The sequence below is a fragment of the Charadrius vociferus genome, unplaced genomic scaffold, assembly GCF_000708025.1.
Source record: "Charadrius vociferus isolate BGI_N301 unplaced genomic scaffold, ASM70802v2 scaffold19, whole genome shotgun sequence".
Lineage (NCBI taxonomy): Eukaryota > Metazoa > Chordata > Aves > Charadriiformes > Charadriidae > Charadrius > Charadrius vociferus.
In genome coordinates, this window is record NW_009650173.1 from 3,329,187 (window position 1) to 3,341,211 (window position 12,025).

Sequence of the window (12,025 nt, forward strand, 5' to 3'; positions counted from 1 at the left end):
CTGTGATGGGGGTTAGAGAGAAGGGCCAGTTGTGCATGTTGCACTTGTAAAGCTATGAACCAGAGGGCTGCTGGATACCTTCTTCAGCACCTCTGGCCCAAACTGGGAGAGAAAAAACAGTGTGGAGAAAAAAGGTTGTGAATCTTGTCAAACCTCTTCTACAGATAGGAGTGTACAAGTACAAGTTTTTTGTTACAAGTATATTGTTAAATGTAAATTGTTATGTTATTTAAAAAAATGACTAAATAACTTAGTCTGTTTAAACATTATGTTCCTTTCTAATCTTAGCTGCGTTTCACTATAGTAAAATATGGGCATTTGAAGAAAATATTTCATTATTAAAGATCCTTGCAATTATGTTTTAGAAGTGCCTTTTCCAGCTCTGGCTCTAATCTATTAAGAGAAGTTACCTTTTTATTTTTTCCAAAATAAAACTGTAGTAATTAGATACTGTATTTAACCATGTGAAAAGAGTAAAAAGCTATTTCTACGCAGTTTCTGAGGTAATAAGCTGGCATGTTAAAAATATATTAATGCAAGTCATTCAGTTATGAGCGTGTCCCTTGCCCATCTTCCCAAAAAGAGGCGATGGACACCCTGATTTCAGTAAAGTGGAGAATAAGTATGTGGCATACTGGTTGGTACACTGTATCATAGTTCATCATGGTTTCTTGTGAGGTCCTCCCCATAATTAGTAGCTTGACTTCCAACAAACATATTCCAGTTGTCTAGAACCTCCTCTTTCGTTAGTTTTTGATCCTGGTGGGAGAAAAATAAAATCTCTGTAACAACATTTTCAAAGCTAAGTAAAAGACACACCAGCACCGACTTGTCTGGGAAACAGACAGTTCTTCAAAGCAGCAGACTGCAGGTTCAGGACTCATTGTAGCTGTCATGGTGAGTGAAATTTGGACCCCAGTGGAAGACAGAAGTCCCACTGGCTTCAGCTGGGTCAAACTAATTGAAAGTTCTTTGTAACTGACTCACTGCCAAACAGTTTATGGGTTATCCCATATGCAGTTTTACCCTGTGGTTTGGTTTTGCCTTCCTGACAGTAAAAATGTTGCTTAGGTTAGCAATTTACACACACTCTGTGTAAGCGTTTTGGCTTTTCAGGTTCCAACTTTGCTCATATCACACTTCTGAAGATCACCATCTGGGATCTACTGAAACATTAATCTCCCACATTAGAGGAAGTGGACATACTGAGCCAGTCTTTAAGTCGAAGATGTATGTTTGATTGTTTTTTGCTACCTCCTTTGTAATGTATCTTTTATTTTTCTCTTGCAGTCTAAATTAGCATACAAAAGCCATGACCATTCTTAAAAGGAAAAAGAGTATTTCTACTGTGTTAAAATTTCCAGGTTTAAGATGATAAATAATTTCTTATCCTAATGAAAGTCAAGGGGACTTCTAGAGCTGATAACCTGTATTTTACTACTTTTCCTTTGTGATTCTAACCCTACCAACTGAAACTGGCATTGATACATTAATGCACTAGCAATTCTAGCCTCTAAAATTCCATTTAAACTGTACTAATAAGAAAATTTCTTGCAAGCTGGTAAGTTAAAAAAAAAACAACCAACCCACACTATCTTATATAACTTTTTTAAAACGTATACTAGCACACAAAGTACCTTGTCTACATCCGATTCATAGACTAAGTGCCTGGCTTCAGCTAGTGCGTGATCATAGTCTTGCGGGAGAATCCAGTGCTGAATCTCTTCTTTGTCCATCTTTCCATCCTTGTTGAGGTCACGAAAATCTGAAAACTGTTCACGCTCTGTAATCACCCAGTCAGGCTCTGGTCCACCCTCTTCATTTGCAAACATATCAGCTGGAGAGGAAATAAAGGTCTCACTTGAGTCATTGTTAATTTTCAGACTACGCACAAGCTAAAGACATTTGCACAGTGTTCCTCAGAGGAAGACTAAACTTTTTACTCTCTGCACAGCGTTTCTTTGTACTGAAAATGAAGTGTGGGGTGTAAACAGAGTAGCTGCGTGTTTCTTCTCTCAGACCTATTCCTTCACTGCTGGTGATTCTGTCTATTCTTACATTATCCTTGTATTGTAACTGTGCACTGCTGGTGAGGCTAATGTGAAAGGTGAACCTATCCAAAGGCCATCATCCACTGAATTTCAGAATGAAAAAAATTCTTTAAGGATCTTTAGTTAAATAGTGCAGGGCTCATTCACATGGAGAGCAAGGAACTCGGCAATTTTATCTTGTCTCTGCCAGCAAAGACTCTGTCTTTGTGGACAAGATCAGACTCCAGCCAACAGAGTGGTTAACGAGGGAAAACAGGCACAGGGGAAATTTAGGAAAACAAAAATTTCTAAATGGAACTGGAATGCTTTTGTCCTGCTTTTAGAGAGGTCTGTATAAGAGAAATTTATCTTAGTAGATGAGTCCTTTTTTAACCATGCAGTGCTGCAGCACACTCTACTTAGAAGGTATGCTTCTAGAAAGAAAGACCTGGAGAAGTCATGAATCAGTGGTACGTTCTGTGTGAGAAACCACAGGCAGTGCACTTGTCAGATTGGTTCCTTGGGATAGAGTACCATTTGTGACACAGGATGCATAGATTACATACACGAGCTGTTCTGTACATCAGTCCTGTGCTATATTTAAAAAGCATCGGTAGGAGAATGCCACAGTGGCAGCAGCTATCTGTATGAACAGAGTTGGGAGAGTAGCAGTGATTATTAAGAGCAAATGATTTCTATCTGTTCTTTACAGCATAGGCCTTCCAAATTATGATTAGTATGTCTACTTTATTCTTCTGGTCACGGTGGACAATCAATTGCTTCCTGCTAATCAGGGCTGCTTACTCCTCAAGCCTTGCAGTTTTCTATTTATAATTAAAACATGCTTTGTGATACTATGCCTTCTGGGTTTGGTTTTCAAGGATGTGCTAAGGGAAAGTGCACCCTACAAGGATGGTCTCAGGGCCAGAGGCTGGCTGGTATCTATAGGAAGTATAAATGCTGGTCTCAAACCTGAGAATAACCTCCTCCCACCCTTCAGTGGGAGCATGTACACTACGCTGAAGTTCTCTATTGGTAGAACTGTTCACAATGTTCCTGAAATATTCTGTTACCTGTTCATGAACAGTAAGAATTTAGTTTTCTCTACTTAATGTGACTAGGGATATTTTCCTTTGCTGCTTCTGCAAAATCTAAACCAAACTTTGTAAAAGACAAAATATGAGGAAGGAAGGAGGAGAAGGAGGAAGGGAATCATCCTATAACTTTCAGCAGATTTCCCCATCAAATGCCCAATCTAGAGACTGAAATTTTTTTACATCGTTTTGTTGTTCCTCATAAACTACTAAAGAAGAGATTTGGTTTTCTGTTTGTTTCCTTAACCCCAGCTTGATAAAAAATAAAAAATACTACATCTGAAAAAGGGAAGCAGGAATATTTTAAGGGAGTATTTTAAGCACAGTTTTCCTCAATTCCTGAAGAAAACTTCAGACACCACTTTCACTTTCTTTTTTCATTTTTTAAAGTGCAAATTATATTGTTTATTTGAAGCAACTGACATGTCCTGTCAATTTGATTTTTATTATCCTTGCCAATGTGGGGTGATCGTGACTAGAACATTCTATGTTCCTATCTATAGAAGACAAGAAAAACCAGCATTCACATGGTAACAAATGTTGACAATTACCTTATAATTATATGTAGGTAATGTCACTGAATGAACTGAAATTACTGTGGAAATTATGCTGCTCTGTTATTTCAGTCATAAATGAATAGCATTCACATTCTGAGGCTAAATATAATTTACAAGGAATAGAAACCCCCTGCCATTAATTAATGTGTGTATATTGTTCCTGATTATATGTGAAGTGATCTTTATAGCACCACTAGAAACAGAAAGATTCATCTGAGTTTACGCTAATGCTTTCCTGGTGCTACTTTCTTCACTTAAAACCCATCAAAGTGAGTGCAGTGGGAGAAGTTAGCTTTTGCTATCAGCATAATGATTCAAAAGGCTAAAACGTATTATGTACTGCCGATCTCCAGCGCTGCTTCCGTTTTGCCTTCATAGGCCTAAGTGCAAGACAGCAGCTAACTGCCTAGTGTGACTGAAGTTTGTGCAAATTAACTGTGACTGATCTACTGTTGATGTTTCACATTTTGTTCTCTTACTGCTGCTGAAGTAATGCACAGCTGACTTTCACACACTTCACAACTTCTTTGAGAATATTAAATCTTAGTGCTATTTTTACACAGTTCATTTTTAATGCATCTTATATTTCTAGAAGAAAAATAATGGCATCACCATACAAATCATTACAGAAGTATGGGGTTTTCCTTACTAATTAAATTAGGAAAATAACTTGTTGGAAAAGGTGAATTGTCTTTTTTGCAATGTGTGCTTCCCAGTTATTTTGCATATTCAAGTATCATTCAAACTTGGGAAGAGACCAATTCACTTTCTGATCCTCTTGCATTTACATACAATGCCTTAAAAAAGCTGTTAATGTGGTCAAGTATACAGAGAGTATTCCTGTCATGAAAAACATTATTCCAGACCCTCTTGGCCAAATTTTATTAGAGTAAGAGGAGAATCTTACGCTGCAAAGTGTGAAGAACCTTTTGCTGGTGATGTTGCTATCTACCTAAAATGAAACTAAACTTTCTGGGTTGAATGGTTGGTTTAAAATAGTTGAAATGGAGCACAGAACATTCATCTTTGCGTTGTTACTACTGCTGCAAATTTGAGAGAAGGTGGACAAAAGGACTGGAGATTATATAAGAAACAAATCTCAAAACTTACCGATGTACTCATCTTGATCCACAAAACCATCCTCGTTTTTGTCTATATCTTCTAAGGTTTCCTGGAAAATAGTTTTGCATCAAAGTAATCAAGAGAGAACTGAGAATTCTGGCTACTCACCTCTTCGATCATTTCATGTTTTGAGGCCTTGACCTGCCCTTGTACACAGGCAAATGTACTCTCCCTGACTCCAGTGTGATTGTTGTTTATACAATGAATATACAAATACCCTTTCATGTTGAAAAAATTCCCTGCATGAATCAACTGGACAGCATGCTTAAGTTTTAAGTTAGGGGCAGAGAGAAGCATGCATCAAACACTTAGCTGCCACATGTCAGCATGCCCTTCTTTTTATTTTGGTGTAAGTCTGTGGCCCAAGACTGTTTCTTGATTCCATTTAGGAGCTAAGTGTATTTAACAAGTCATTCTTATACTGAGAGCTCTAAATCAAGTGAATTTCATGGAAGGCATCCCTTTCTGTTCCCCACTTGGCTATTATGTGTGTCTCTCTAAACCCTGCACGGAAAGGTTAGAGAAGCATTTCAAAGTTCATTCAAAAAATAAAAGTAAAAATAATGTCATTGGGTTTGCTCTGCTTACTAAGACGACGATGTTTTTCATATGCTCAAACTCCTCTGGGTGAAGGAAAGCAGTGAATTCTTCACGAGTGGCAGCTAAGTCTCCATCCAGATCTGCAGTTTTGAATCGTCTTTCATCTCTGGGCAGCATTTTTTTAAAACTGTGCTGATCAGTTGCATCTTGGAATTCTTCTGGATTTTCTGCAAATTTACAAAGACAATCTCAAAAATTATGTTCCTTTTAAAGCATATTACCGTAATGAAGTACTCCAATTTGCTGTTAGAGTCTAGAAATACAAAGGCTTACTGCCAGAATAGCTGCTGTGTTAAAATGGAACTTCTCTTCCCTTTGAAGTTTCAAATTCAGAGGTCAAGCACTTGGTTTGACTCTTAAAGGTGACCTAGTAGTATTGGTAAATGTCTGAGTAAGCCTTCTGTTGGAATCCAGGATAATGGATTTTGCAGTAGTGTGTATTATTCTTCATAGATATTTTTTATTTTTTAAAAAATCTGCTTTTATAAGCACTGCTTAGGCAGTATTTAGGGTAAATTTCATTCACAGAAGTTTTATTCTTCTTAGGAATCAGTATGATGTACATAACTTTTCAGTTTTAAAAAGCAAGTAAACCGAAGAAAAGTCATTTCAGAAGCTGGCAGACTGACTGAAACTATCTCACTACTGCACCTCTGCTACAGGGAACGTAACAATTATTTTCAGTTTAAAACAATGACATTTTTTCAGGGTGTTCAGTGGCATAAAAAAGAAAGCTATTTGATATAATTTTTAAAATAGGATCACTAAACTGACTTCAAACATGAAAAATGCTCTCAATAATTTCACAATTCACAGGCTGGGAGAAAAACACAGTTGAAAAAGACCAGGCCAGGTATCACAGATACAAATTTTAAGTGTGCATTAACACAAGACCACAATGTAGTAGCTTTTCTCCAAATTTTGGGGATTACAGAGAGCAAAGACAAAGAACTGAGAAGGGCTCCCAGGGATACTACTGCAGGGATTGTGTCTCAAGTATTTCCTTCCACAAATGTAATAAGCTCCATTTTAATCTAAAGTAGACTTTGTACTTATTACTTCTACTGGAAGCTTGCTCCAGAAACTGCCTCTACGGTAGGTAGATATTGTCTTCTCATTTCCAGTATAAATGGTCAATTAATAACAATTCGTTGTTCTGTCAGCGTTGCCCTTTAGCTTAAGCAATCTCTTCTCCTCCTTTCCCTTCATTAACTTATAAAAAGAAAAGGGAACATACTGGGGGTGGGGGAGAAGATTCAGGTATATTTTTTAATATGTACTTCTTTTGCCTGATTTGTTAAGGATTTTCCTTTGCAGTTGATTGCAGTCTGAAGCATGTTATTCTGCAGGAACTTTGCTATAGCTTAGACCAAGCCCAAATTTTTAGCACCTAGGCTCTTTAAGATTTTAGAGAGACTGCATTAACAAATACTGGTTAATTATGCAATATAGTATTTTTTTAATGTTAAAAAAAATATATATTTCTAACTAGAGGAGACTTGAATTCAGCTTTGTCAGTACATTTAATAATCCCTCCACAAAACCTCCTGTGTGCTAGTGACTCATGTGGAAATGGCTGCAATACTAAGAAGTGCGTTTGACCTCTGAGCATCTATAAAATTTAATGCGATTTTCAAGAATCCTAAACATGATACCAAACTCCTGTTGACCGTAAGTCATGAAATCATGCCTTATAATCTCAATAGTCTTTTGAGTATATAATCTGAAAATGTTATCTTACCTAGATAATAACCATATGTGGCTTGTTTGTATTCTTCCCAGGCAATTTTATTGTCCTTGTTTAGATCATAGTCTTTCCAAACTTTAGCTACGTTTTCATAGATATAGCGTTTCTGCACACGTTTAATCCAGTTTTTTAATTCCTCTGTTGTGAGATAGCCATCTTTGTTGTCATCTATTCTATCCACAATCTTCCTGTAAAAAGAGAACAGAATACTTAAGAGCTGACAGAAAAACAAACTGCATGTCAGTCCAATTTTGGTAATCTTTATCTGGCCCTCGTTTTCCACAAAAACACAGTGCCTAAAACTTACAACGCTGCCCTGCTGGCTAAGGCTTTCTTGCATTTTGCAGATTATCTTAAGGGATATGTCTCTATTCGTTACTCAATATTGCGATGAATAATTGAAATGGAACTTGCACAATCAAAATTAATGAACAAAGTACCTCAGGTAATACCTGGATTTCTTAGGTTGTAACTAACTTAGAGGGACCTGTTCTTCCCTGTGGATAAGGAGTGGCCATGCTGGGCTCAGTAGGAGACACTGACTTCACCCTGAGAGAAAGCCTTTACTGCAGCTTGCTGGAGGCAATCAGGGTAAAATGCTAGGATTTCCTGGACACCTGCAGTTTCTCCTGTGGCTTTCCAGCAGACTGATGCTAGGGTGGAGCAAGCTATATGACTGTGTAATGCTGGGCATGTACAGTTTGTACAGTCTTCCCTTCCACTCCGGTTCCTGCACTTCTGTTTCCTTTCTTTCTTTCCCAGTAAAAAGCACTATTGCCAGGAATCCCTTTTACTCACTCAAGTAACAGCTAGTCTGCAGCAGGTCTCCAGTCACTGCTGGCAGTTGGGCTACAAGCCACTGTCCTGGGTAAAGCTGCCAGCCTCAAGACATGTTGAAATCAGCAGGAGTGAAGGTATTGGCGTACTCCCAGCGAAACTAGCACCTTCAAGAAGTTCTGCACACAGCTACGGATAAAACCAACCTGAAAAACTATGGTAAAAAAAAAAGGGAATGCTCTCCTCTAGTGTACTCCCAGCGAAACTAGCACCTTCGAGAAGTTCTGCACACAGCTACAGATAAAACCAACCTGTAAAACTATGGTAAAAAAAAAAAGGGAATGCTCTCCTCTATTTAAGTTCTCCAAATAAATCTCTGAAAGTATGCCTGTAATTGCTAAACTCCACTAGTTTGGGTTTTAGCTTCTAAAACTGGCTTCTGTCCCAGCTACAGTGCTAGACCAGATGATAAAAACCTTCATCTAAAATAAGAATGCAGCTTTAATCCCACAATTTGTAGGTAAGCTTATTATGTTCTGGGCACTGACCTGTGGGAAACTATGTATCTTGCTCTTGGAACTGGGGCAGTTACCACCATGTTTCTTCTGCGCATCCAGATTGGCTTCAGGCACATCAGCTGTTTTAAGCCTTGTATCACTGCTCACGAGGTACAGAAGCAAACTGTCTGTAGTTGCATTGCACCTAGTTCAGTGACCACCCGGTGACCAACTTGAGATAATCTAAATGACCATTCCCCTTAGGCTCAATCACCACGCTACGGACTAGTTATGTGTTGTTTGTAAAGAGCGGTAAAAGCAGGAGTTGACTTGATTTGTCTAAACCCTGACTTGAGATGCAACAGGTGAGCTCCCTAAATCTCCAGGAAGCCAAGAGGCACAGGCAAAAGTTCTGCACTTTTAAAGATTCTTTGCAATTCAACATCTTTGTTCTCCACAAAGAAACTGACCCAGGCCAACTGGAACTGCTCATCTAGTGAAGCAATGTCTTTTCCTAAGCCTTAGTTATGGAAGTAGTAAGTAGAGTCAAATAACAGCGGCAGCTTCTGCTGAACTTCCAGCAATCTTGTGGGAGTCTGATAGTATCAGACTGAATTTATAAACATGCTATTTCTGAGCTATGGGGCAGAAAAGGGGACTGCTGAATTTGCTTTCTGAAGTAGTAAAGTATGAGTTAACTGACTGCAAAACCTTTTCTCTTTTGTGTAAATCTCATGGCAAACTGACTGCCAAGTGTCCCTTTCACTGCACGACAGACTGTATTTGTCAATAGACTTGCCCCACAATGAATTTTATTTAATTGGTTTAGTTGGTATTTCTTTCTGTTGTTGAATGTATTAGTTATAATAAATGATTCTGCTAGTAGCTCTTTGGTGTTTTTAACACAAAAGAAGTCAGGACTGTTTACCAGAAAATGTTTCATGCCTCTTCCTTTTCACCTGTACTCTTGTTTTTATAGGTCCATTGCATTCATGTGAACTATTTCACTCTGCTTCCCAGTTGAAGATAACGATAAAGAAATAGTCTTGCTTACAGGCTCCCATGGGTAAGAAGCTACTGTATAGACTGTGGACCTCACTTTTTATACTGATAATTACCTGTAAAATGGCTCAGGATCATTCTAAGTTTTGTAGCAGAGCTAGTGTACATTGGTTAGTCTGAGAAGCCTTAGTGTTTTTATTTCAAATAGTTAATTCCTGAATACAGCAAACATTCAAGAAACACATTAACAGACACAAAATACTAGCTCATACACAGGAATTTACATGCACAAGTGTGTAATACCTGAAAGCTTACTTTCTCCCTTTAACTTAGGTGGGATTGCAGTTGATATTAGTTTGCCACCTCACAATAAAGAAGCTAGAGGGCACATGCAACAGGTACGTACAACCTATTACAGAGATTCAAGCTGCCAGTCTGCAAAGACATCTGGTGATGAAATAAAGTTGGGGCAAGGAAATCATTGCTACGAAGTGGCTGAAAGAGGAAGGCCTCCCCTCTGCATCTGATGTGAGTACAACTGTATGTTGATAAACTCTGGCCTTGGCCTGTATAAAGAGCAGAAACATTAATATTGTGAGGACCTGTAACCATCTTCTATGTTCTCTGAAAATGACAGGCCTATTACAAATGGCAGGGGAAGGTCCAGAGGACTGCAGCCCCACTCCCCTCCTTCTTAGCCCACCTCAGTCCCTTAATACAGTCCTTGGATGCTGCACCAGGATGAAGTCATGCTCCTCCAAAGCCAGGTGAGTTGTGGTACTGCGCATGGGTGAGAAATGTATGATTCTTCCCTTGTCAAGTGATCCAGTGTGGGAGGACAGGGAGAAGGGATGCCCCTGCCATGGAATCTGTCATAAGGGCAGATGCACTCCCAGGTCATGACACACTTATGGGGCAGTATATGTCCTATATATAATAACATATCTCAAACTAAGATCATACTGTGCAGCTGCTCCTCCAGTGAGGCTGCAGGTAGTTGAGTTTGCAGAGCTTTTCCTGTATACTAGCTTGTTCCTTTTTGTTTGCCATAAGAAGGTGAGAGTAGCTTCGCATTACTGCTGACTAGCCCTGGGATTCCAACCCCAGTTGGGATGACCAATGTGCTGCCACCCTTCCTAAACAAGGTAAAATGACTTACAAATGCAGCAGCATGCACTTTGGTTAGAGCAGCAGACTATATGTTCCTGTTTTCTCCCAGGAAGCATTGAAAAAGAGCTTTTCATTAAGCGTCTTCTTCCTAAAAGCCATTCACTTGCTAAGAAGTGACTCTTTGTAATTCTCACTGCAGAGGTTGCCCACAACAAAAATGTTTTTCTCTGTATATCTGATTACTAAACCACAATAAAAAGAAGGAAGTGAAATGCTTTAAGATTTCTCTTTCTCCTTTACCTCCCAGTATGATATCTGAAATTACGAGGTTAGGAAATGCTGAAAGTTACAAAACTGTCTCACAGGGCCCCCCATGAACCACAACTCTGATGTTCTGCTGCACAATGCTGACCCCACAATGTGGGCTTTGGTCCTCAGACAGACGCTTGAGTCACCTCCATTTAAAGGTTATTGACTGTGGTTGTAGCTTAACATGCCAAGGTGCACACAGTGAGATCACTAAAAGTTAAGCTCCCACCCTTGCTGAGTTAGTGTTTTTAAAAACAACTCTATTGTTAAATCATAACCCCAACTAAAATATCTGTATTTGTGTCAGAAGTGTAGACCAATTTTTAAAAGGCATGTACATTTCAGTGATACAGTTTATGAGAATCAAAGTCATAAATCATGTATGTTGAGAACATGGTTTCTCCTTGAAACAATATGGATGAAATTGGTCATTTCTGATAACCGCTTTATCTGTTTATTCACTGAGATACAGGTATATAGCAGTGACAGCTTCCAGAAGGATCAAGAGGTCAGTCTGTGAGATAACAGCCATACTACACTAACAAGCTTATGATGGAACTAGACAGACATACAATGAGTAAGTACCACTCCCTATGGAAGGGGAGTAAAGGCAAAGCTAATCTTAGTGAGAACATGCAGATAATTTAAACTATTTTCTTGTTAATAAGTACATAAAAGGATCTTTCTTTAACTACTGTTAAAGTTAGTTCTAATTAATGATCTGACTCCTTGTATAGATGTAAAGGAGAGAGAAGCAGTAAAATACAGCAACTGTTGCACGGACTCTGTTTTTGGCGTAAAGAGCTGCACGGAAGCGAGAGCAACACTGTAAGACAGCGGGCAAGATGTCACAAGTGTAAAAGTTGTGGGAAGATGGTTTCAAGTGGACTTGTAAATGGTGCTGCGAAGAAGGAATGGTTTAAACTCGATTCAAACTCATACAGTCCAGGCATACGACCCAGAGGTAAGGAGTTGTAGCTGCAAAGTCCTCCAGCAGTGGGTGAGGTCTGTCCAACACCGGGCAGAGCACCACACACAGCAACTCCTCCACGAGGCTTATTGCTGTAGGACCAGAAAATGCAGGAGAGAAAAACGCCGAAGTGATGAACTGTTGGTTGCTCGTTTCCAAAACCAGCGGGGTGTGAAAGAAGTGTAACGGAAGAGTTACCACCGGCTCCCC

The 12,025-nt window shown here is 39.0% G+C and overlaps 1 protein-coding gene across 1 annotated transcript in view; it reads right to left on the reverse strand.

Moving 5' to 3' along the window:
• Positions 1-205: 205 nt before the first annotated feature.
• Positions 206-12,025, reverse strand: part of RCN1 (reticulocalbin 1, EF-hand calcium binding domain) — a 151,239-nt gene continuing 139,419 nt past the window's right edge. The window contains exons 6-10 of the mRNA XM_009892704.1: positions 7,145-7,338; positions 5,392-5,570; positions 4,792-4,852; positions 1,638-1,837; positions 206-759 (exon numbers count right to left, since the gene is read on the reverse strand). Coding sequence (XP_009891006.1) covers positions 652-759; positions 1,638-1,837; positions 4,792-4,852; positions 5,392-5,570; positions 7,145-7,338 — 742 coding nt within the window. The 3' untranslated portion in view covers positions 206-651. The remainder of the gene's footprint in view (positions 760-1,637; positions 1,838-4,791; positions 4,853-5,391; positions 5,571-7,144; positions 7,339-12,025) is intronic.